The 25972-nt window shown below is 37.3% G+C and overlaps 1 protein-coding gene across 1 annotated transcript in view; it reads right to left on the reverse strand.

The window, feature by feature from the left end:
- Positions 1-25972, reverse strand: part of LOC107090900 (collagen alpha-1(V) chain-like) — a 101021-nt gene that overhangs the window by 53137 nt on the left and 21912 nt on the right. Inside the window, exons 2-4 of the mRNA XM_015384526.1 lie at positions 25474-25641; positions 16687-16900; positions 14751-14913 (exon numbers count right to left, since the gene is read on the reverse strand). Coding sequence (XP_015240012.1) covers positions 14751-14913; positions 16687-16900; positions 25474-25641 — 545 coding nt within the window. The remainder of the gene's footprint in view (positions 1-14750; positions 14914-16686; positions 16901-25473; positions 25642-25972) is intronic.

Raw genomic sequence — 25972 nt, forward strand, 5'->3', positions numbered from 1 at the left:
AAGCTCAAAGAAAATTCAATCAATAGTATTTTTTGGACCTAAACCAATGAAAGTGTTTTAAAATAAAATGTTCTTCGATAGGATGATTTGCTTCTGCAATAAACAGGCTGTATTTTTGTAAACTGCAGGCTCCTGAATATAATCAGTTTTGCTTAGCTTGCACCTCTGCTAATTTTCTCAAATAAGCTGAACTTGCCCGTTTCCTCTATTCATGTTTAAACCAAAAGTGAATTTGTCCAGTATAGTGAATATCCATTCAAACTTTCCATCAGTTTGATGTTTTTCTCTGTTATCCTACTAAAACTGTACGCCTCAGATGTACTGAAGAGGATGATGGATGTTCACTGTTTGCAACAAAAAAAAAAAACGAGGTCAAACTCAGTGAGAAATAAGCCTCGTTGTCTGATGCTGCTTTTTCCTTCAGATTCCATTCTTGTGGTTTTCTTCTTCTTTTGTCTTTGTTCTGCTTTTTTTTTTTGTATCTCCCAGAGCAGCCAGAGGAATGTCAGAGTAAGATTATCCGGAATGGTGGGAACCTAAATTTGGCAAGATGAAATGATTTATCATATAGCAAAGATTTAATAAGAACACGCTGAAAGCATCATGGGAGAGTGCTGATTATGATATGTGACATGAGCACAGCAATATTGAGAGGAGTTTACAGCACAAAGAAAAGTGCTGCTAAAGGCGGATTAGTAGTTTGCTAAAGGTAAGGCTGCTGCTAACCCTGAAACAAAGCATATTGACATGTCTGCCTAAATATATTGTTTAATTAAACTAAATATAAGTTGAGCTGAAATTCTTAAGGAGCAGTGATTTAAGGCTCAGCCTGACAGAAATGGTTCACAGAAATCTGTTTGCTAATGAAAAGACAAAACAAAAAAAAAACAGTTTGATGAGTGCAGCTTTGCAATATCTATGCCTTATCAATATTTCAAAATATCTTATATTGCAGTTGATACATGCATGCAGACACCGATTCATTTATGCGTTCAGCATGTAGCATGCAAGGCTATATGCAACCATGTTTTCATAGGTTTTCAGTTGATCAGTTTATGGAACCTGACTGCCCTTAATATACTGTAGCACCTTCAGCATATATTGTCATCTTTGTTAAAGCACGGAGAACCATGAAGAAAGCGACTGGTGTAACAAAATAAAGAACATAAACCTCTTTAAAATGGTAAAATGTTTGAAAATTAAATAAATATATGTGTAAGATACTGTTTGAAAGGAAATAGTATTTTCTCTGACATACAGACTCATGTCTGTGATTCACTCAGACTTGGTGAGAGAGCAGATAACAGGAAGGCAGCATATTTCTCTATATTATCCTTTTGGGCTGTTACTATCAAACTGTTATATACCTCGGAATAGAATCATTTGACTAACTTTCAGTATCAATTTCAAGAGGAATATTAAAGTCGTTTTTAACATCTGCCATTTTAACCATGCTGACACCAGCTCTAAACTCATGTTGTTGATGTTTGAAATGAAAGATTTAGAGGCTCCCACATTAAAAAATAATTAACTGTTCAAAAGGTGCAGAAAAAATACTTTTAATGCTTTTGTTTTAGTAACAAAACACTTTTCAACCCCTTACCTACTATACTTAACGTTATCCTTAAAAATTCCAACCAAATAATGTTATTTTTAAATAAACAGATGGATTAGAATGTGTCGTTCATGTGTATAAAAACACCAGGAAACTTGGGCATAATACTCATTAAAAGGGGAGAGAAGAACATACTGTGACAGATGAACTTTACTTTATAGAAGTCAGGAAAATAGTAGAAGAAATAAATGACTTGTCTAAGCTTGAAAATGTTTTAAACACCTGGAACTTTGACAGACAATGGTGGATGAAGAGCCCAACTTTTTCATCCAAAACACAGAGGGAGGAGAATGAAGAGGCAAGTGTTAAATATCACTGTTAAAAAAAAACAGCAACTAGTTTCCGGGGCAACTATTTAGTATACATCTTTACGAGAGGGAACATTAATTTTGGAGGGTTCCGGAGATGATTTCAAGATGCTAACGTGGGAAAGTCATGTAAAGACTGAAACAGATCAGGATTTTCTGAGCCTAAGAGTATTTAGTTTACCAATAAAAGTTCCAACAGCATAATTATTTTTTTAAAAGGGTAAAGGCTTTATTATAGCTTGTTAATATGTATATGATTCAGCCTGAACCAATGCCTTTTCGAGTTCCAGTTTCATTAAGTCGTGTTTGTAAGGATTAAATCTTAGTCAAAGCATTTTTAGGAATGGAAATGTCATGAAAGCTGTAAACAAAATTTCGTTTTGTATACACCCTGTGTATACAAAATGGCAATAAAAGTTGTCTAAGTCTAAGTCCTAAGTCTAAGTCTTTAACATAAGATAAAACAAAATGAGACATTTAAACTATTTTTAAAGTTTTGATCCACCAAGTCCAACACTGATTTTCTGTCTTCATGTCACATGTTACCTTTCATCACACATCTTCAAAGCCAATGGTTATTTAAGCCCATCCAGTATTCTAATTAAAAGCTGATAATAATTTGTATACATTTTTAAAATGCTGCTGATTGGTCAACTTAGTTTATTCAGACATTAAGAGACATTTCCTGCTGTTGTATAAATGGGGCTTTACAATGCCTGCTGCCACTTCCGTGCATTCACAGTCAGACATTAAGGATGTAATGAAGCTGATCATTAAATTCAACTGTAAAAAAAGGCCTCTAAAGTCCTATTATAACTTCTCATAAAAATATCAAATGGTTTGATAAAATACCTAAAATAAAATGTGCGAACCATAAAGCAGCAGGAACCAGCTAGAAAACAGAGAGGGATATTATTTACTTTGGAGAATTGCATGGCACGTTATAGTGGTGCTTAAGACAGAATTTTTAGACAATAACAGGTCTTAAGCTGCTCCCTGAGAACCACTGAAATATGACACTTCTGCACATTGTTCTCCTATTGTCAGGCTGCGGTGCAAAAAAAATCATTGCCTCTGGTAAAAAAGATGGCCATACCTGACATAATTTGTGCTAGAAAACAAAAAAAGGTGTTTTTGAGCTGCTCCATCTTACTGCTGGGTAAGAAACATAATAAATAATCTTTTTATCCTTATCTGCTAAAAAACAACAACCTCATATGTGACGCTTTCATGGCACCCACAGTTTAACTCCTGTTGGACTTCTAGGTTGTGTCCAGATGGGGGCAGGAGAGAACACAAAGCCAAATATGTGCTTCAATGAACCTGACCTACAAGGTGTAGAGTGGACTGAGTTCATAGTGTTCCCAATTCTGAAAAATCAAGAATATGATGCATGCAGCTAGAGGAATATTAGTTTTAAAAGCATCATGATTATAAATACAAGGGAACAGACTGTTTAGAAATCAGACGCCTGCAAATGCATACTTTCTAGCCTTTTATTCTCCCTCAAAAGTGGCTTTTAAAAAAAGCTTATTTTTATTTGAGAAAACCCTGCTGACTTGACTAATACCTTCAGGATATTTGCAGTTCGTTAAGCTCAGAGCAGCATACCTTAGTAAAAACAACACACATCGGCGCTCATTATTTCTGTATACTCATGGGGTAGCAGATAATGCCTATTTAGACAAAAAAAAAGGAGCTAAAATTGGATAAAAAAAACTCATCTATTTTTCATTATTCTCTGCTTGTGCTTTTGCAAGAAGATATAGAGAATGGAGATGGGATAAGAGTCAATGAGGAGGGAGTCTGGGTTACTTTAGCCACTGCCAGCCCACCCCGATGGAGTTCCTGCACCTGGATGTCCTCCAGCCAGAGAAACAAAGCAACCCACACAAGATATATACGGTTGACATTTTTTTGTATCCATACTCATCAACATACAACCATGTGTTCAAAGTACGTCCAAATCTCTGATTAAAATCTTCACCAGACACACAGGACATTTTCATCCCCCCCCCTCATCCAGGCTGTAATGCTCGGTACTCAGAGGCAGAGCCAAAAGCAACAAGGCTGTCTGCCTGCCACCCTCCATGTCCACCACCCACCTCTTTAACCGTTCCCTCACCTCACAGCTACTGTCTTTTCTGTTCAGATTGGCCCAATCTACATCTGGAGTCCAAGCCCCCGTAAAAAATCCGTGCTGCGTAAGATTTTAATCCCACGTCTCTGAGGGCTGCGGGCAGCCATGCTCCGAATTTCCCGTACTTCTTGGGCAAAGTGGAAACCAGAGCAGCCCCCTTCATACATGAGACATGGACTCTAATTGTTTTACTTGGACATTCTGAGAAATCAACATTAGAAATGCTGAGGGCACACTTTAGGGTTTGCTGACATAGTTTAAGGGAGAAACCAAAATGGAGAATTTGGGGGTGAGAGGAGGAGGGGATAAAATACAAACATCTGACATGGGTTATGGAAATTCTCCTGATTATCCATACTGGAAATTCCATCCGTCATGGAATTACTGAAGCACATTGTATGAAAGTAGTGTGTTTTGTTAGCAAGGCATAACCAATCCAGACAAGAGGTTTGACTAAACACCCATTGAACTGAACCTCAATGTATTAATTGGTGGTTTGATATGAGAGGATAACATAAAATTTAAACTTAAGAAAAAGGCATTAATTGCATTCAGAATTCTGTTTTACCATCAGTCTTAACATTAGATGTGACCATGAGGTGACCATGCTGAACATAAGCATCCCCCCAGCATGATGCTGCCACCACTCTGTTTCTATGAGGTGATGATTTTTTTCAGGTTGAAGAGCACACTATGCATATTGTATGTTGCTGGTGTTTTTGTTGGAATTCTTTTTAAGAAAACCAACCTTTAAGGAAAAGCGGTTTTAATAATGACATTAAATCACACTTAGGTGTATTGGACGCATTTTTCATCGTATACCTTATTCTACTTTCACAAATGAACCCCTTACAAATGCCTGGCATGTAAAATAGGGATTCTTCTATTTACAGCAAATGCCTCAATAGGCTATATTAGGCGGTTCATTAGGGAGTGATTTGAGCCATATTTTGCAGGGGTGCGGGTGGTTGTGACATGCTGGGCACTCTCAATCACCTAGCTACTTTGCTGAGGCTCCGTCGGGGTAAGAGAACAGAGTGTTTTTGAAGATAGATCACAACAGAAAAGTCAAAACACACCTCAAACCCCATCACCATAAAAAGGGCAAATTTGGAGGCAAGAGAATAAAAAGAAAAAATAATCGAGCTAGCTATGAGGGAGCTATAATTTTACCTAAAAATTACCCTCTTTTTGCTAATAGGTAAGATTTCCTGTTGATAATAACTTCAATATTTCTAAGTTTGTTATTCTATATGAGATTAAACCTCTAAACAGAAGACCTGTGTGTTGCAGCGACACACTACAGTTCTTTTTCTCTTTTTCCACGACCGACCAAAACAATGGTGTATTTATAAATTGTCGCCAAAGGGGGCACACATCTGCAAAACTCCTTCAACCAAATGAATATCATCCACTTCAAAAATATGAACAAATTTGTGTCAATCTGTCACATTCATCCCTAATAACATGCTTCAAGGTTTGTAGTTGAAACGTAAAAAGATGTAAATACATTTCAAATGGTATGGACACTTTTGTAAGGACTGCAGCTTCACAAGTGTAAAATCATAAATAGTTTATTGTGCAAGTGTAACAATAACTCACTTTGACTCTTTAATTACTTTGTCATGAACTATCATTAGCTCAAAAGAGGTATGTCTGTTAGAAAAAAACATTACAGTAAATTTCCCTCCCTCCAGGTGGGAGAAACTACAATTCTTGCATAGAGGATGAATGCCTCCATAATTTAGCCCTAATGCATCACTTCACCACTGCCGTTAATTTATCAACAAGAAAACTACACATTAAAAGTATGATATATTTTAGAGGACTGGCACTATCATACTATCAATAATATTTTAGTGAGTGCAAGTTAAGAAATACTGCTGTGCCTAATACAATATTAACAGATGGTATGACTAAACCGCATCCTTCTAAACGACCATTAATCAGAATCAAAACATCAGAAGATCCATGATAGCGAGATCTTAGACTAAAAATGATCCAGATGGATGTTAAAAGATGGCATGTGTTCTTATTTATCCTCTATTTACATTACACGACTATGATTTACCTCACATGCGCTGAGCATATGTGCCTGACATGACATTACGTTGTACATTCTTAAACAAAACGAGCCTATAGTAACAACAACTGTCCTTCATTTGTATTATTTTGTTCTTATTTAGCTGATTTTTCAAGTGCAACCATTTGAACCAATCAGCTAAAACATAATGACATATAGTACTCCTGACTTCTGACTGCAGCTCAGTTTGTGCTAGAGAAGCCTTCATTTACCTGATTGGGTCTTCATGTTTCTTACAATAAAATAAAAGAAGAATGGTATTGCTTCTTCCATTTTACACCAAGGCCACATAAATCATCACATAATCGTGTGCTATGCAGACGCTCTCTCTGTACGGAGGAAAATGGACTGATATACGAATACCGAATAACTTAAGTAGTTGAAATGTTTTTTTGTTTTTTTTAATATTTCAGCTACTAATTTAGCTACACGCGGTTAGAGATCGACAGATGCAAGATTTTTTACAGTCTACCCGAAAAACTGATTTGTGCTGCCAATATTATTGAACCATTTCTTGGAGTTGATATTGTTTTTTCTTTCTCCATTGACATGATAAAAATAGAACAATGATAGCAAATAATAGTCTTAATAAAAAAAAGAAATCTACGAAAAAAATAAAAAGAACATTCACAGTGGATAGTAAATGAAGAGAATGACCTTGCATGCTACATAGGATCTCAAAGCATGTCTGCTGAACGCACAAATGAATCGGCGACTGCATGTACGACCAAGCATGTACCAGCTGATACACATACAAGAAAAAAATGCTAATATCCGAGAAAAATCTCAGCCAGCCAATGTACCAATTTATCTCTACGAGGGTATAGTGAATAAAACATTAATCTGAAGGCGTTCAGGCTAAGTATTAATTTGTACACCCTACAAGCCAATACAATCATTATACGAAATAGAGGTACTTCTAAGCCACTTAAATTCATTTAATTTCTTTACGTATAAACCATTTACGATTTGTCATTAAATACTAGGGAGGCAAAACCTCCCCCTGTAAATTTCATAAAATATGCATTTGTAAACTGAGAGCTACAGTGTTTGATTTTTAGTAACATCTAAAGATCAGACTGCAGCAACATGAACTGCTCCCCACACCGCTACTACAACAATACAGAGGCCGTCATGGTACAAAATGGCTTCAGCAACATCCGCAACACCTTTTGCTCATATAGATAACTTTATAAATAGTATTTCATGTAAGATATAGATTTTACATAGGCCTAAGATAGCGAATAAACCTGTTATTTGTTCCACAGCTTCATCATGTTTTAGTGAGCTTCTTAGCATAGTGATATAAACAGACTAGGCGATTGTATTAATTTATTATCTATAAGTAACGTCAGTCCTCATTACCTCAGCTGAATAAATATAAATGCTGGAAAGCAACAGTATTCTTCTGTGCATTGCGGCCATCTTTTGCTCATTACTGTCTCAGTTCGACCCTCAAATTCGAGGGTAATGGTGATATCATCAAGGAGATCATCGTCGACTTTAGGAAGAACCGGCCCCACCATGCTCCACTGCTCATCAACAGCTCAGCTGTAGATGTGGTCAGCAGCACATAGTTCCTGGGGGTGCACATCACGGACAACCTCACCTGGACTGTAAACACTTCATCTCTGGTGAAGAGGGCACAGAAGCGTTTGTACTTCCTGCGGAGGATGAGGAGAGCCCGCCTGCCCCCGCCCATCTTCACCACCTTCTACAGAAGCACCATAGAGAGCGTTCTGACCAGCTGTCTCTCTTTGTGGTGTGGAGGCTGCAGAGCCTCCGACTGGAAGAACGTGAGGAGGGTGGTGAGGACAGCAGAAGGAATCATTGGGGCTCCTCTCCCTCCATTAAGGACATTTCATCACAGCGCTGTGTGTCCCGAGCCCGTAATATCATCAAAGACCCCTCACACCCCCATCATGGACTGTTGTCCCTGCTGCCCTCTGGAAAGAGGTTCCGCAGCATCCGCTGCAGATCCACCAGGTTCTGCAACAGCTTCTTCCCCACTGCCATCAGACTGTTGAACCTTTGATCCACAAACCAAACTCTGCACCTATTGCACATTATCGGGCATCAAATGCTGCTGAACGTTTAACGTTTAACCTTTAGCTTTTTCAGTTCATCTCATTTCTATTCTCAACCGAAAGAAATAACGCATTTTTGCACAAATGCCTATTTGCACTGAACCATTGCAATTTGCAAACTGTTTTTATCCACTGCACTGTTTACACTTTGACCACTGCTGCACTTTTTGTATAACTCATGTGTAACAATCTGGAAAGGTATTCCATCTCATTTGAAATATCAATGCAATGTTCATAAGCTGTATGCAACGCAATTTCGTTCTGTATGCACTCTGTGCATACAAAATGACAAATACAGAAGTCTAAGTCTACTGTAAGTCTAAGTCATATCTACAGTCAATGGTTTGTCAGCTTTTTGGTTCCGCAGATTAAAGATGTCTGTCTCCATAATGCCTACATGATTAGAAATAGAACATTTCGAATGCAACACAAAAATAAAGATTGAGACTTTCAGTTTTCACATGGTAATAAATAATATATATATGTATAATATATACAATTTTTGTCAGTAAATCACTGTAATTATTACACAATGTAGATTTAAACTACCTAAATGTAATCATTAAGTAGCATTCAATTTGTGCTGAAATGTGCCTAATATGATGAGTATGTTGCGCATTAGACTGTTGTCGGGATGCAAGCTCCCCTGCACTGTATAGCGGCAGGACAGTGCCTGAAATTCTCAATGAGGCATGAGCCATCCTGCATTGAAGCAACCGAGAAAGCTGAGCCCTGATTGGTTAACACACTTATATCTGTCATTTCCACTGAGCAGAGGCAGTCCAGTCCAAGCTGGCTGATTGATAATGATTCGCAAAACAGACTTTAAAAGGTTTTTGACCGACGGTGGCCAGAAAAAGGGGAGGTTTTCCTCATGAAACTCAGATGATAAAAACAAAGTGATCCTTCATTTAAAACGGTCATCTTCTGGTGAACTCTTGTTGTAGTTTCTGTAGTTTATTTTAGAGTGCTCCACAAAAGCTATTTTAACCTGTTGTACACATAATATTGTAAATGAATTACAAATTCCCAGTTTTGTTGCATCATCTGCATCTTATTTTTGTTCATTTATATATTTAAATTAAGCGTCAACTGTTTCAAAGAACAGCAGCTGCTACTGGTAGAGGCAAAAAACATATTTCTAAAAATGCCATCTCTGAAAAACACAAAACAAGACATCTGCTTTTACATTTCTACATATAATACTTCTAAATGTCAGAGCCATTTTAGGACAACAGCAGCCTAACTATTAAGGATGCAATTTTTGAGTGCAGGAAAATGCTCAGAAATAACTCATTAGAGGCAAATACATGGTTCTGGCCTTGGTAGAATGAACTGTCTTGGTGCAAAATGGAAACTTATTTAATGCCACCTAGAAAGTCACGATGTTATCAATTATTTACATGTAAACAATGTGGAACTGCAGTACAAATGAATACTTTTTTTTCTCTTTATCGAAACAGGATCTCAAATAACGGCCACGATTTTGCTCTGAACCTAGTAATGAACTCTCAATCAAGGCATGACATTTCCAGGTCCCTACAGGGAGCTCCAGGAGGGGGCAATTATATATGCATTACACAGTGAGCTAACTGTTACTGTGGATAAATGACCCCCAGCAGGCTTTGTACCACATAAATCTGAAGTTTAACTTTGGAAAAAGTGCAACTACAATTAAGGAAAAGCACTGGAAGCCAGAAAAATGCCATGAAGCCAACTACAAAACATTACCATAAAGAAACTGAAATATTTCTTTATCTTAGAAAGTCTAACATTAAGATTTTATTTTTAAATGAATACCTCAAGCAAACTAAGTACAAAAATGTTAGTTGGATTATTAGCAAAAAAATTTTTAAAAAGTCCTGAAGTACAGATGAGGAAACGAGATGTGCAGCTCATCTGGCTAATGCGATATAAAAGTTTATTACGAGCATCAAGCTCATGTGTTGCACATTTTTACTACTTTTTCCTGGCTCCTGCTGCACTGTGGAGCCCCACAAGTTGCCTCAACCCAAAGGTCCCCCGTTGGACTGCTTCACTGCTCTTTTAATATGGCTTTATCTCACTTATTATTTTAACCTCATCCTTCATTCCACAACATTCGGTTTAAGTATATTTCTCAGTACATGACTCACAGATAATGAAACAGCCAATCAAAAGATATAAAGGAAACCTTTGGATGATGTCATGTGGCACGCTTGCCGTGCCAGGACTTAAATCAGCGGGGAGACCTCCTCATTCTTTCCATGGATGACCCAAAGTTTTTGGCACCTCTAACTGAATCCACGATTTCATCTTTTCTGTTGCTTTCCTTCCTAAACAGTTCATGCAGTTTTACTGACATGAGAATCTTCTCCAGCTTTAGATGTACTCTAAATGAGTTTACTGTATTTTATTGCCAAGGTTCTAAAGATTGAGGATGGAGGCCTGAGAAGAGCTGTCATGTCCACGCAGCTCAATATTTGATAGATCAAATATGCCCTAAGAATTACCTCTAGGTGAAGTAAAGCAGCCCATGGGTCCCAATTTAGCTCCACCCCCCACCCCAGATCAACCACAGGTTTTCTGCAGAAGTCCACCAAGGACCCAATAATGGGCTTTACTATCACAGATTTTCTTTGATGCATATCCAGGCCTCATTATTAAACAACAAAAACACAAGAAAAGCCAAAATATGCAGCCTGCCGCCACAAACTTTTAGAAATTATAAGACTTATAATGGAGACTAAAGTTGGACATGGGGAGAAGTTTAAAGCAGGGTTATGACAGAGAGAGCAAGACTGTTCAAAATATGATCCATATCTTTATTAATATGTCTGACTCAATCATTAGTCCAGGACATTTTGTTGGTACAGTACTAGCTTTGCACATAAGCAGACAGAAATGTTTTCTAATTCTCATCCTCATTTAGACTGCTTAAAAATGGTTTTGACCATCTATTTTCAATTTCTAACTCTCATCACAGATTCCAGATATCTGTCTGTAATTTGAAAAGGTTATGTAACGAGTGAACATTATCTGATCTCCTATGATAAGTTCCATTACAGGTACTGCCACATGGTTAAGGTTACATTATTCCTGGAAGGTAACCTTTGACCTTACTTTTAATTTTTTATGAGACTACTTAATTCTTTCCTAAAAGATAGCAATGCATTTAGCCTTATTCATCAACTTCGACTGTTTTCCCTATCTTTGCAAAAGAAAGCTTCCCCACCTCATGATGCTGCCACTACCTTGCTTCTACTTGTAGACAGTGTGTTCAACATGATGCCCAGTGTATCGTATAGTTATATTTTATAGTTTATAGTGTCATAAGTTTGTCAATATGAAACAAGAGGAGACAGGAGGGACCTCTTCCACAAGTCTGCTGTATCCAATTCGGCAAAAAACAGCAAATTAAACTAATTAGCTGCCTATTATCAACACTTCTATAAAGATCATACATTTTCCAACCTAAGAGCCTCATTGCTCCTCCTGAGCTATGATTGTGTTAGTTTATCATCCTAAAGACCCATTAAGATGCATTAAAGTTTGTAGTTGTAGTGTAAAATAGCAGCCTTCTCCTGTAAACACTTCGATACCAATTAAATCATCTTCCACTGGCACAATCACAAGCACAGACTTCTTATGTAAGCTGCTATTGAAAAAAAAGAACATACAGTACTAGCAGTAGATAGACAGTCTTTCTGCTGCCACAATAACCTTGTTAGAGACCAAACCACAAAACCACCTCAGCGTAAAAGTGCTACTTATCCCCTGACTGCTGTATATCAGGAAAAAAAGCACAGCCTGCAGTAAAAAGCTTGACAAGCAGTTAAATCATACCATTCACTGTTACTTAATGGTGTGAAGGAACAGATCATATCTCTGTCTTTAGAACAGTATTTACAGGAAAGTAGAAATTATCCTTTTTTTTGGCTTTTTTTTGTTCTCCTCATCAAAAGACAATAACATTATTTTAATTTTAAACAACAAAATCTTAACCATTTCTGTCTTAGTGATTTCTTAATCTGGCAAAAAGTCAACACGCTATCAGGCTAAACTACCAAGGGGGGATTGGAGTAATGGGAAAAAAGGCAGAGCAGCCTGAGGATAATTTGGAAACTATGTGGCATATTTTTCCAGTTTCTGAACGCACTGGAGCCTGTCATGTCTCCCGACTGACAGACGCACAGCAGGAGGCTTTTAAACATCTCTTCCAAACAATCTGTCTGCTCCCACAGTTGCTGCCGAGCTGTTGCTGCAACGCTGGCTGATGGCTGGCTGAGATATTTCTCTGAAACTCCGGTCTCAAGTCAAGAATTTCGTAACTGGCAAAGCATAAATATACAAAAAGCTGACGTAAACTGCTCCCTAATAACAGTAGCAGTCAATGATGATTAAAATCAGCAAAGGTATACATAAGTACATGAGAAAAATATATGAATATGTTATTATTTTATAAGTAATTTCAGTTTTAATAATAAAATACCTAAAATATAATACGTGTAATGCCGAGAATGTGCTTCCTGCTTCACTTAAAGTCTATTAGCAAAACTATAGATTTTTTTTTTTCCGGAGAACATCAGGAAAGAAACAACATAAAAGCACCAAGCAGGTCAAAGACAGCCTAAAACATCCGCCTTTTGTTGGACAAATTAAAAAATAACTTAAAACCAACCATAACATGAATGCCCACCTAAACAAGAAGTCTGCTGCCTTTAAAATCCATTCTTATAAGTCCTCAATCTGACTAAATAAAACTCTTTAAAAACTAAAAGTGTACATGATCCTGTGGAAAAAATAACTTCTAATAATGAGTGATCCACTATCGGAACCTGTTTATTCTAGGATATTGAAGGAGGAAGGTGTACTGCTCACATGAGACCAAATGGTACTTTTTGGCTGTAATGAAAAATGGCACGTGGAAGAAGACAATATAGCACACTTCCCTTAACAAACAATCCTCACAGCCAAATATTTTGAACATAATACTGTGAGGATCCTGTTTTCTTCAGTGGAGACAGAAAACCTAGTCAAAGATACAGTAGATGGATGCATCTAAATAAAATGTTATCCTACAGCCGGAGATGAAATATAATGGTTCAGCTTAAAAAAATTTTTTATGAATAACCCAGCCCAAAGTCCCTCTGAAAAAAACTAAAAAGTGATGTCTGCAGACACTCTCAATCCAGTCTGACTGAACCTGGGTTATTCTGCAAAGAGAAATGGGTAGACATAGTCTCTAGCTATGCAGAGGTTACAAAAGAAGAACTAAAGCATTTGCAGCTGTAAATGAAGTGAAATATGGTTCTTCAAAGTATTAACTCAGAAGAGATTAATCTAAATGCATGTCCAACTTTTAAATTACAAAGCAGAGCTTTGAAGGCTTGCTGTAATAGCAAAGAAATGTCCCCCTGGGCTTCAGATCCCACTATATATCAGTGCCTCCTATAGACTGACCGATGAACTCTAAGTACTGTAGAGGGAGATGATGTCATATTTCCTTCTTTCTGTGTGCCTTTGCTATGCAGCAGCAAGGTCAAAGGTCAGCTGGCTCAGCATCAGTCACATCAGTCTGTTTCTGTTACTAATTATTATTGAGGGCCTCAACTTCATGGACTAATCTCCCTTTAAACAAGCGCAACTCTGAAGGGACAAAGACAACACTTGTACTCGCTGTATTTTTGGTGTGCGAGCACGTCCTGCACAGGGGTCACGCTTAAATACCCAGCACAAAAGCTGGTTTACAAAAAAAAAAAAAAAAACATGATTTAAGCCATAGCAGGTTAATTCACTGTAAAATAATCGCCAAAAGGCTTCTTGTCAGATAGTTACAATATAACAAAACTAATATATCCTCTTCAAAGATTCTATAAGCCCAAAGAAAGCTTTAAAGAATCAAAAGCATGTATCTGCATGTTAAAAATGCTGCAGCTTGTCCGGACGGGAAACCTCCAACAGATAACTAATAGTGTGGAGAGTGAGCAGCCACATGGAGTTGGAAGCCTGAAGACATCTTAGCAGCAAACATACGCAGCACATTTGGAAACTGAGCAGAATTACTGGTAACAGAGCTCATTTGTGGACTCTGCGGAACATAAGGAAACCTAAAATTAAGTGTGATTTGTGATTCTGAGTGCCTGAGTATGAGTGTGTGGCAGAGGTTGGTGGGGTTCTTGTGGGCCCAATCTGCACATCTTCAAGAGGATGTGGCCAGCACCACAATCACTCCTTTTATGCAGCATGTAAGGAGGGATAGGCACTGGGGTTGACCGATGCTCAGCCCACAGCCACATATGTCTCTATTGATGGGAAAATAGAGATTGCACTTGGCTTTTATCTATCTTACGAAAAGAGGCCAAATCAAAGTTAAAACAAGAACTCAGTTTGTAAATGTGCTTCACCGAACAATACAGCCATTCTTAAGCTTTCACAATTTTATGTGCATATCCAAATTTATAAATACATACGGTGCGAAAGCAGCTACAGCTCGACTCAAAATAGTCCAGAGTAGGAGAGAGAGCATATGACCTACCTCAAAGACTTCTTCATCAAGTATTCTAGTTCCAAACACTATAATTCCTTTGGTATCAATGATGGGGTTGGGGCTTCGGAGCAGCTTCTGGGTGGTCTTCTTTTTACAGTCCAGAAAGAGGGTGATGGTCTGCTTGTGCACACTGATGGCCACTCGATGCCACCTGCCAATGGGAGGTAATGTTAATCAACACACTTAGAGGAGTATACTTGTCTGTCTGCCATTGAAACACAAAAGGTTTACTGCAAAGCCCGTTAAAATGGGTACAAGTCATGCAATGATTAAAAAGAAAAAATGAATATAAGAAATACAAATGACATAATAACAAGTGAGACATAAAAACACCTTGGAAACAATGCCACAAAGCAAAATATACAAGGTTCTGAATGAAGAGAAAGAAACAATCAATAGGAGCAGAACCAATCCATTACTAGCATCAGAGCTGAAAATAAGGTCGTTCTTCATATTTATTTAGAAAATATTAAAGTCATATTGTTTGATTTCGGTACTCAAGCTGTTCAACTTCAACCTCAGCGAGCCGTTCTGCAAAGCTCCTATGTACACATTGTACAACCTTGCATTCATTGGACAGCAGTTGGTGAAACTACTGTAACTGTGCTAACTATGGAAACCACTGACTGAGGTGGTTGAAAAATGTTTTAAAAAGGTCTGTATTTATATTTTCTTTCACCTCAAGTCAGGGATAATTAATGTCCAAAAGGCCTGTTAAATCATATGGTTACACAATTCACTAAAGGTATAAAGAACGATCTTTTATTTCCAGTGGATAATCTAAATAAGTGTCAATCATTCGGGCGATATGTTAACGTAAGGCTGTCCTGCATGCTCGCCCCGTTAGCTATCTTTTTTTTGAGGATGCAAATTTTCAGCCACATATTTGTGGTGAGCTACGGTTTCAAACAGTCATTGAAGCTCACCTTTCTCACCGCGGTTCTTTAAAAATGGAAAAGAAAAGTGTCTACAAAGAAAAGAATGGCCTCAAAAAAGACCGATATATTCCAGAATGCTTTGCGCAGATGGCTCTCCTCTCAAAGCATTATGGGAGTTGCTGTCACAGCGGCCCGCTGTCGCCACCCAACAGCGCTGACTAATAACAAAGATGGCGCAGGCACTGCACGGTGGAGGAGTTACGTGACCAATGGGGCAAAAAGCAGGGATCATGTCTCCGAACGGGCAGTTAACTGAGTTTGTTATACAGACCACTATATAGTCCCTGCTGCATATGGACACAGTAAGCTTTTATAAGCTATGAGAACAGCACATTTTAAACAGGGCGTGCACAAGGAGAAATGGGCTCATGCATGCTCTTTCATGCGCCATTTTTTTCAAAGTGAAGTCTTTTAAAAAATTCTCAACAACCTTTAAGTGTTTAAATCTCTAAACGTTTTTTTTCTGTACCAACATTTAACATTTAATAACATCAGCTCAGTAGAAACTATAGCTGCAACTACTGATTATTTTGCTCATCGATTAATCTGTTGATTAGTTTTTCGATTAATTGATTAATAATCGGATAGCAAAAGGCTCCCTAAAGAAAACTTTACAATATCAAACCAGGTGTAACTCATATATTTCCACTTGATGAGTTTGGGATAGAGCATAATGACAGACGAAGTTTTTCTTTTTTTTACTTAAATGCAAAATGTTTATATATTTTTTTACAATCTTGGTTTAATAACTGCTCTATGTGGATCACTCTGTCAGCTAAAGACATGTAGAGTGTCTATACTTCAGTTAATGGTTAATTGGTTACTAAATTACTTGACGAATATTCCATTAATCAATTAATCATTATTAATCCGATTGACTGTTTCAGTTCTAGATGAAAAGCATGTTTTGCATAGTTTACATAAAATAAGAAGCCTAATATTTTTTATTTTTTTGCTATAAAAGATCAACACATTAATGCACTTACTTTCCGTCGGCCAGGTTGACTCCTCTGAAAAGCGGGTAGTCCTCAGGGCTGGGTTTACCAGTATGGTCCTCGTAGAGGAATACAGGGGATCGTCCTACTTCCAGTCCGAGCTGCTGGATGCCCTGTTCATTGTATACGGACAGCAGGAAGGACTGGCTGCCCTTGTTGGGCTTTACTGTGGCCAAGATGGAGAAATCCTCAGGGAAAGCATCACCTGAGAGATAAGGTATGGGGTTAAACAAAAAGAAAGAGTTTTTAGAGAGTTACGAGTTGCAGAAAAAAACTCCTCATCATGAGAGGGTTGCAATACAGCTTCTGGCTTGAAAAGCAATTGTAGTATTATGTCAGTAGACAGATTTAGTGTCATGAGGATGCATAATATTGTTATTGCTATTTAAATGGACAGATCGGTTGAAAGTGAGTAACTATTACGATTGGCTTTGAGGAGCAAAAGGAAACAACAGTGATGTGAAGTGTGCCAAGTGTGCAACAGGATAGGATTAATGTGAGAAGGGCTGCTGGCAGACCAGATCCTGGTTAAAGGGGGGAAAAAAGTGCAGAAAGAGAAATACAAAGTGGATTATTTCCAGTACAACACAGGATGAAGAGAGTTAATGACAAAAACATCTGATCCTGGGAGACTTTAAGAAACTATCCTTCAAACTCTTCCTCCTCACTTTTTCCTCCCATCCCAAGATGATGTATCCAACAGACATGGACACTCCACATTATTATAAAGGCAAATATTTAGAAATGGAAATACCAACAGCCTATCGGTATGTGATCACATAGAAGATATGAAAGCGATCCGTTAGCCTCCATCTGCATAGTTCCAATGTGGAGACTCAACTATTTCCTCATTTCTGCCAAAGTATGGAGTTATGTCTGCCAGACAAATTCTCTCCTGGTAGGGTGCAATCAGAAGCTACAGTGAGGAAAAACTCTCAACTTTCAGGGGAAAGAACTGCCTCCAGTGTCGTACTGTAGATTCAAATTTTTTTTTAGCTTTAAATAGATTAGAGTCTATTTTAAAAGAAATGGCCACCATCCAGCTGCTGTCCGGATGTGACTCCATGTCATCAAATAAGACTCAAGCATTTTAGTAAAGAGCTGTTTGACACCCTTATTTCGAAGGAAGAGGGGAAGTTGTTCTGATGTTCAAAAGTACTGAGAGATCTGCATGGACAATTCGACAATACGGGTATAAAAGTGCTGCAGACACTTTTAAAGAATTTTATATTGTTTTTTGTCAGTATTTTTAGAATGCGGGGGGGGGGTCACACACTGTGAATGTGAAAACATCACAACTAGTAACTAGTTAGCTGGTAACTCATGGAGTTAAAGGGATATTTCACCCCTTTTAAAGAGTAAAAGTTTGAAAATCTATAGCAGTGTTTCACAACCTTTTTACCCCTTTGGGCATTTTGTAAGTACGTAAAATAAATACTATTATATTTCATCTTTTTAACTTGAGCATTTAATCTTTTGGCATTTTATTCTTTCCAACTCAAATAAAAAAAAAGCAACATAAATATGTTGCCTGGAAGTTAGTAAGGAATCCATATAAATTCCAAAAAAAAAAAGCTCAGCTCCTCTGAGTAACTCCCTTATAATCACATTTAAACTTGAAGAACTGGGAATAAAATACTGAACAAAAATTATAGTCAGACTTAATTAGTTTTACTTTGTTTTTTAACATTCATGACACCTGAGCTGCTTTAATAAGCTAAAAACAGCTAATACCGTTCTCTACATCCAGTCTTTTACTCTACTTGGTTTTGATGTGAGTCAAACCTGAAGATGAATTCAAAAATATAAGAAAAACTTACTATTTGGTTGAAAAAAGTGTGTTTTATTTTTTAGTTGCGTCCTCACAAAGTTTATTAGATCCCAGCCCTATTTCATTTTATTACCTGAGAAGTAAAATATTTTTATGTACCCTTTGCAATGCACTGGCAGACCACTAGGGGGACGAGTACCCCCTGTTGGCAATCAGTTATGTAAAAAATAAAATATAAAATACTGTTATTTTAAGCTTCTGAAAAAATCAAAAACAAAAAGAGATGATTTTCTTCAAGATATGGTAGAAATAGTTAAGCATGAAAAACAGTGGTGAAACAAACCAGTTAAATTGAGACTAGAAAGTTCTACGCTGATATAAGATTGTTTAAATAAACAGCTTTTGATTTTTTTTAAAAACCTTATTTATGAAAACTAAATAAAGGTTAGCTATAATTAAACTGCTAAAAGCTCAGGAGGTTGAGGTTAACCCTGTAACCATTGAGTTGGTTGAAACCCCGCCTCGTCCCTCTCCAAGGTGTGTCCTTGGAGAGGGACAAGGTGTGTCCTGCTGTCGCCAACTGTATGGCGGCCTCGCCTCTGGCCAGTTACCATAATCTTGTGTCATGCATTTGCAAGCATATATGCTCAATGCAGTGCTACATCCCTACAAATGTTTCATGTTTATCCTGAAAAAGTGATTAAAGTCATGACTGTTATGAAGACGCTGTGTTGTGGACTAAGTGTAACATAAGCAAAGAGACCACTAGATCTCTATAAATGTCTTCTGTGGTTTCCAAATAAGCAGAAGAGAGAAGTAGGGTTTAGGGATGAAATACTGTTGAAACGCCATCAAAGATTTGTTTAATGCCATTATTTACAAAATTACTTGGGATTAGTTAGGGAATGTTAAATTGCAATCACTACTGATGGGTTGCTCATAGTAAATTATGTGGAGAAAAATGGTGGCTCAAGGAAATTGGGGTGAGTAAACCTCTATTTAGATTAAGGAAGAGAAGTTCTTAGAGTCAAATTAGTATATGTCTGCCTTCTTTATGTTCCCCTTCATATCTTCTCTCTTCCTTTACTTGTTAGTAACTAGGTGTCTGTTTGCTTACTGCCTCGTCTTCCTGCCTTTTTCTCTCATCTCTACAATAACCCTCAGATCGCATCATGTGGACAACACATGCCTTGGCAGCATCCTCGCTCTGGAATTCTGTTTGGTTTCTTATGAGAAGCATTGCTTTAACTGGCAGATGTTGAATTGGGTTTAGAAAGGCTGAGTCTTAAAAAGGGAAGACAAAGATTAGAGGAAAAATCTAAAATGGTGAAAAGATTGAAGTAACAACTAAAGGGCTGGTTATGCTCCCACAGCAGTGGGTCGCAGTGAGCTTGTCGCAGATATTTTTGATTTATGCCCAATGTTGAAGCGTAGTCTGGTCTATGTTATTCCATCCAATTATGCAAGAGGGACAATTACAAACCAGCTGTGGGTCTACATCTTGTTTTAAAGTAATGTCTCCAAACCAAAGTTTGCATGCTCTAATGTAGCACTGAATAGTTTTAATGATGTCCTCATAAACAAAAACATGATAAAGCAAAACTTTACATAATTCTTCTTGTTCCTGCATAGTGAAAAAAAAAGAAGCAAAGTCAATTTAAGCAAAAAGGAGCCATAATAAGCAAAAATTATTTTTCCTTATTATGGCTTCTGTGTTTTAGCCCCGCCCAAATCTCCATTTCATTGCATTAAATACCCAATGTCCTGCAATGACCTCCAATGAAATATAGATAATAGTCAAGAAGCACAGAAAACAAAAAAATTTAAAATAAATGATTCCTTGTTCTCAGAAAATAACGGGTTGTCAAACACAGGAGTATTTTTTTTCTTTGTATTTTTTTTCTTTGAATGCATCTATTTTAAACTAGTGGTAACGATTCTCTGCCTTCTGCTGACATACGGTAGTAATGTGCCAAAGGTTCGGAGAGTTTACACTGGCATCACCACCCAGCAGTTCAGGGCCAACGAAGATTAGGAAAAAGCAGAAACCCAAGAAGAGAAACCCAGACTTCTAAAGCAGGCACATAGGAATAATCTGATATATTTTCCATGAAGGGAATAACCAAATTAAATTTCCTTCTTTTGCAAAGTACAATATGTAAAACTTAATAGAGTTAGAATTCCTCCTATTGGCACTTTTTCTTATGAGTTCTGCCATCAGTTTGTGTGTTTAAAAGCAATTTAATGAGGTGGAAAGTCCAAAATGCTGTAATTAGATTATTCCCTTGCCCCTGTAAACATTTCTATCTATGCATGAATCATCAGTTTTTCAGTGGTCCTGGATTTTGGAGCAGTAAGAGTTGAAGCATGCACATTGGCACCCATTTTAAAGATGTATAAAAGAAGAATTAGAAAATGTAAGTGAAGCATTTGTTACATTTATTTGAATATCTTACTTTTTCAACTTCATCAGAGTATCTAGAAATATCATCTTTTAGACAATGATTTTATTTTTCTCTGGGTTATACCGTAGCTATCTATCTGCATTGAGGACAATTTATTTCAGGTTTTTGTGTGCTTTAAGTTGCAAAACAGCTACAATAAAATACATAGAAAATACAGATTTGTCTAAATTTACCCAAATCTATAATGGAATTTATCATTTAATCTAAAGAGCTGGAAGCAATGTTTCTTTCTAGCATGCACAATAAGGAGGATGAAGGACAAAAATTGAAGCACATACTGTTAGAGAACTATGAAAAAAAAAGCCTCTGGGGTCATCGGGGGTTTATATAGACTTATTTTAAGGCGTTCAGGGGGATTTTGTTAACTATGCTGTAAAATAAAAACTAAAACTATTAACCCTATATAGGGCAAGTTAGCGTTTTTGATCACTTGCATACCCCTTACAAATGGAGTACCCCCATCCCTAAGTGAGGTCTAGAAGCACAAGATCTATATCCAGCCATTCAGCAAAGATACTGCTACATGGCTGTACATCTTTTTTTGGCATTTGAATTAGATGAGCCCTTGAATGATATTTTACCTACTGTAAATTAAGTTGGAAAAAAAGTTAACAAGTCAAGAAAAAAAAGTAAAAAGTGAAATGAAAAGTTAAAAAGTAAAGTTGAAAAGTTAATAAGCCTATTTGACAATTACATTTATGTTTATAAACTAAGAAAAACGTAGGTGCCAGTATTAGCATTAATGCCTCAAAGGTTATGCTGTACCAAACATTGTTCTTTCACTCTGAGAGTGTTTTTCATGGATTTCTTATAGAAGTACTTTTGTTATTTTTCTTAGTATATTCTGGCAAGTTGGCATTTGTTATTGCATTGACATTCATTTTTGCTATCAAAATATCTATAGTTTTTGAATGTTACAATGGTAATAAGGTCTTGTCCTGTTTTCAAATGAAACTATTGGCCTGAAATTTAGGTTTTCAAAGTATTTCACTGAGTGTCCTAAAAAGGTTATACCGGACATGATGGCATGAATACAATTTCTTATCAAGATGTAAGCAGCAAATTTGATGTTTATCTTCAAAAAATAATAATTCAAGGAGAGAAAAAACTATTACAAAGCTTAAGAAAAAGCTAAAAACAAAACCACCAAACTTTTTTCTCCAAGTTTGAATACGTTTCGCTTTCCAGGATCTCCAGGCTTTCTAGTGTAGCCCAACAAAAGCCTTGTCATGGCTTAGAAAACATGCAAATTGAACCCATAGTCATTTTATTGGAATGACTATGACTTGGATGACTGAGAATCTTCACCAGAATATTACCAAGCTTCTCTTAAAGGTATTGTGGAGGATTGTCTCGAATGTTTTAAAAGACCAGCCCTCTCTACTTACAAAAAAAAATGCACATGCTCCTGAGAGCAAACGCCTATTAAACGTGTGTGAGAGCGTGCACGGGCCCATTTCTCCTCGTGCACACTCTGTTTAAAAGGTGCTGTTTGCATCGCTCATACAAGCTTACTTTCCAAAAGAAGATTTACAATTTTTCCACTATGTCAGACTCACCAGCATTAAAAGAAAACGGGGATGAGTACGTAGGATGGCCTTATGTAAACATATCACCAGAATGATTGACACTTAGGAGGACCAATTATTTTGATGACCCGCCTGGAAAAAGAACATCCTCCACTATACCTTTAATTGGTTTAATCCAGAGAAGAATCAAAAACTCTAATCTTTATAATCTTGAAATGGCATCATTTCTGGGACAGAATTTGGATATGTTTTTCAGTTTTCAATTTGATTGCAGCCTTTCCCTCCAATTCTAGCCACTTTTGGCTGAAGACTGCCCACAGAGACCATTGCTCTTTTGGGACTCTCTTAAGTTTGAAGAGTTTGGTTCATTTCTATTGTTGTCTCCTACTTGCTGTGGATATAATCCACTAGTCCCTTTTACCAAGTGACATAACAGCACATGTGCGTTGCATTATAACTCTGATTAAACTGGAAATTGGACTGAGATCTCTCAATAGGACAGAACTCTGTAGGAAGGACATGATATTTTCTTCTGGATCAAACTGGTTTCTCCATAATTGGACAGAAAGTCACTTTGGAATTCATGCTGGCTTGGGTTTGTTGCAAAAATACAGTAATATAGAGTTAAAGCGGCTTACCCAGTAACTGGGTAACATTGTTATTCCCACCAGAACAACAGTTTAACCAAAATGGAATTTCAAGAACAATGTCTTTGGTTCTTTGTTTTGTTTTTAATGATTGTGGCTGGATGTTTTACTATCTTCTTAAAAAAATCTGTTGCATTCAACCAAAACACCCTAAAACGGATGACTGCAGTAGAAAGACTCACTATGAACTTTATTATCAAGCTGTATTTACTTCAGAAATAGTAAATCTTGCACTATTGATCCCAATACATTTTGTAAAACAAAAAAAAGTTTTGGGTCAACATCGATATGAACATTTATATAACTAATATTTAGCTATATTATCTTTTTTTTCTTACCCATTACCTGTACTTTAACTTGACAGTCTACAATCCTGCCTTGCATCACTATCACTGTTAAACAATGCTTAAACAATCACGACATGACCAGCTTCCTCCCTCAACTTTGGAAAACGCGTACAGAAATGGAAACAATACAGAAATAAACATTGGCCAACACTAATAATTCATACAAATTGCTTATTGCTAATAGCTGAGCAATTATTTACTAACTTACTAAGGATAAGATCTATAAATGCACTTAATTTAGGTTAAGTGATTAGCTTTATCTGAAGAAATTACTTATCATATTATTAAATATCACTCCATTTAAAACCAGCAAAACCATGTCAAGATTCCTATCAATTGAAGGATTTAATCCTGCCTTTTATGACCCTAATTTAAGATTATTGGTACAGTCTTTTGGGAGTTTTGACCGAATCTGAACAAATGCTAAATTACCACTAATATGATTCAAAGAAAAGCCAAGAGCAGCTGTTAGTTGGCTATTATCCATTTTCTCCAGACACTTCCTTTTCTGCCACCAGTGATTGAGGTAATAAAGGTAAGAAAAGGCTCCAGTGTTTATAAAGCCTCAGTGGTTTTTAGATGATTCATCTCTTCCACATGTTTGCCTAATGATTGCATGTCTGTGCTTGCTCCTTTCCAACACATCATCGCAGACTGTCTGTGGTTACTGGGTCACAGGCCAGTGTTCCCAATCAGAGCTGCTGTGGTTCCTATTCTATAATCAGAACTAAAGAACCATATTTTCACATCTTTCTTCTTTTACTGCTCTGTCTGTGACTTTTTCTGTAATGTTTCATAGGAAAAGGATGCTGTGCAGATTATTAAAGCAAACAGTACTGTGAGCCAAAATAATAACTACCAATAAGAGGGGATAATAAGGTGATGTCAGTCTTGTTGTTGCATTCTGGAATATATTAGCGAATATTGTCATCAGAGAGGCGAGACAGGAGCAGCTTCACAAATGTGGGGGCTGGATTTTAAATCTCTCAAGCCACAGACAGCTGGTTAGTGTGTTTGCACCTAAAGACAATGAGGTGCCTGATATAACCCCCTTCAGTTGGTTTGTTTTATGTGGACTGTTATTTCGGATCATCCAAAGCAGCACATGTGTAATTATAGCAATGTGTGTCTAAACAAAGACTCATAAGGGGCTGCGCTGTCATTGAGCATCAAAGTAAAAAGGCATTTGTTTGATTGGAGAGCGTGTAAGTGCATGCAAGCCACAGAAGCCTCGTGGCTCAATTTAAGGCACAAAGAAAGAGTCGGCAGCAATTGAAAAGACCAGCTTAGCCTCTGACAGAACCGTCATTGAGGATGTCGTCCAATCTGGGTTTTATCGAAACTAAGCTCAGTCTCACCGCAGTGGCTTCTCTGGAGTTCAGCAAGGATCACACGATGGAAATGAGATAAAAACAGAAAGGAACAAAACACTGCGGGGCAGCAGCAGGCTTGGAGAAATGATAGGGAAAAGAAATTATAATGCTTGAGGGGGTAAAAGACAGGCAAGGGAAAGGAAGAAGAGAAAAGAGCAGCAGCCCAGAGCCACGTCAGCACAGCAAAACAAGAGAAAAGTGGAGCAACCCCATCTCCCCCTATCCTCTCTCCCACCCCTGCTTTCACTGCATTCCCACTGTCCGGCCTCCTCCTACGACATCAAATATTAAAGGGCTGGATCCCACATATCTGCTGTGGGACTTTTAGGGGAAAAGTCCTCATTTTCATTGAAAAGCTTTGAACTGGACATCTAAGTTGTTTTCTTTCAAAAAAGCACACTGTAAGATCCAGGTTTATTGTATAAATATAATAAACTGATTATATTCTATGTATGTGAGTCAGAACCTTGAACCTGGATCTTGCTTGGATTTAACAAAGTAAACATTGTTGATATGTAATGTTCTTTAGGAGCATTTGGCCAAAAGTGGTATAAAAAATCAGCCAAAAAATTCCAGATTAGTGCATCTGAATAATTATTACCTCTAAACTATGAATAAGAGTCAAAGCCTTGACAGAGACACTCACCTGGGTAAAGCTGTTTGGTGGGGGCGGTGAGCTGGGCGTCTTTGGTTACTCTGTACGCCACATCGGGCCCTTGTGTTGACCTCCTATGTGAGCAGAAACCCGTCGTTTTTGTAACACCCTCGGGTAAATTGTGAAAATCTAAAATCTTCAAGAGGTCTGCTGGTTCCGCTACAAAGAAGAAAACAGACACAAAGATAGAAAGTTGTTAGGATTCAATTTATTGTCATGGTGTTGTTTACAGAGTGTGAATACATGGAGTTATTCAGCGTTTTATGGGCCTTTAAAAAGAAGTTTAGCAAATTGATTTCCCCTTAATTTTTAGCAATGTTTTCATCTCCACTCTAATTCTTATATTAAAATGATAGATTATGACTCCAGGGGAAAAATTTACACAATAGAATACAATAAATTATATCTGCTACCTCAACCACATAATTATCAACCTTTATTTTATCTAAATTTATAATATATCCCATTTGTATATAATTCTGTATTTATT

Source organism: Cyprinodon variegatus, unplaced genomic scaffold (genome assembly GCF_000732505.1).
Source record: "Cyprinodon variegatus isolate N-32 unplaced genomic scaffold, C_variegatus-1.0 Scaffold315, whole genome shotgun sequence".
In the NCBI taxonomy this organism is placed as follows: Eukaryota; Metazoa; Chordata; class Actinopteri; order Cyprinodontiformes; family Cyprinodontidae; genus Cyprinodon; species Cyprinodon variegatus.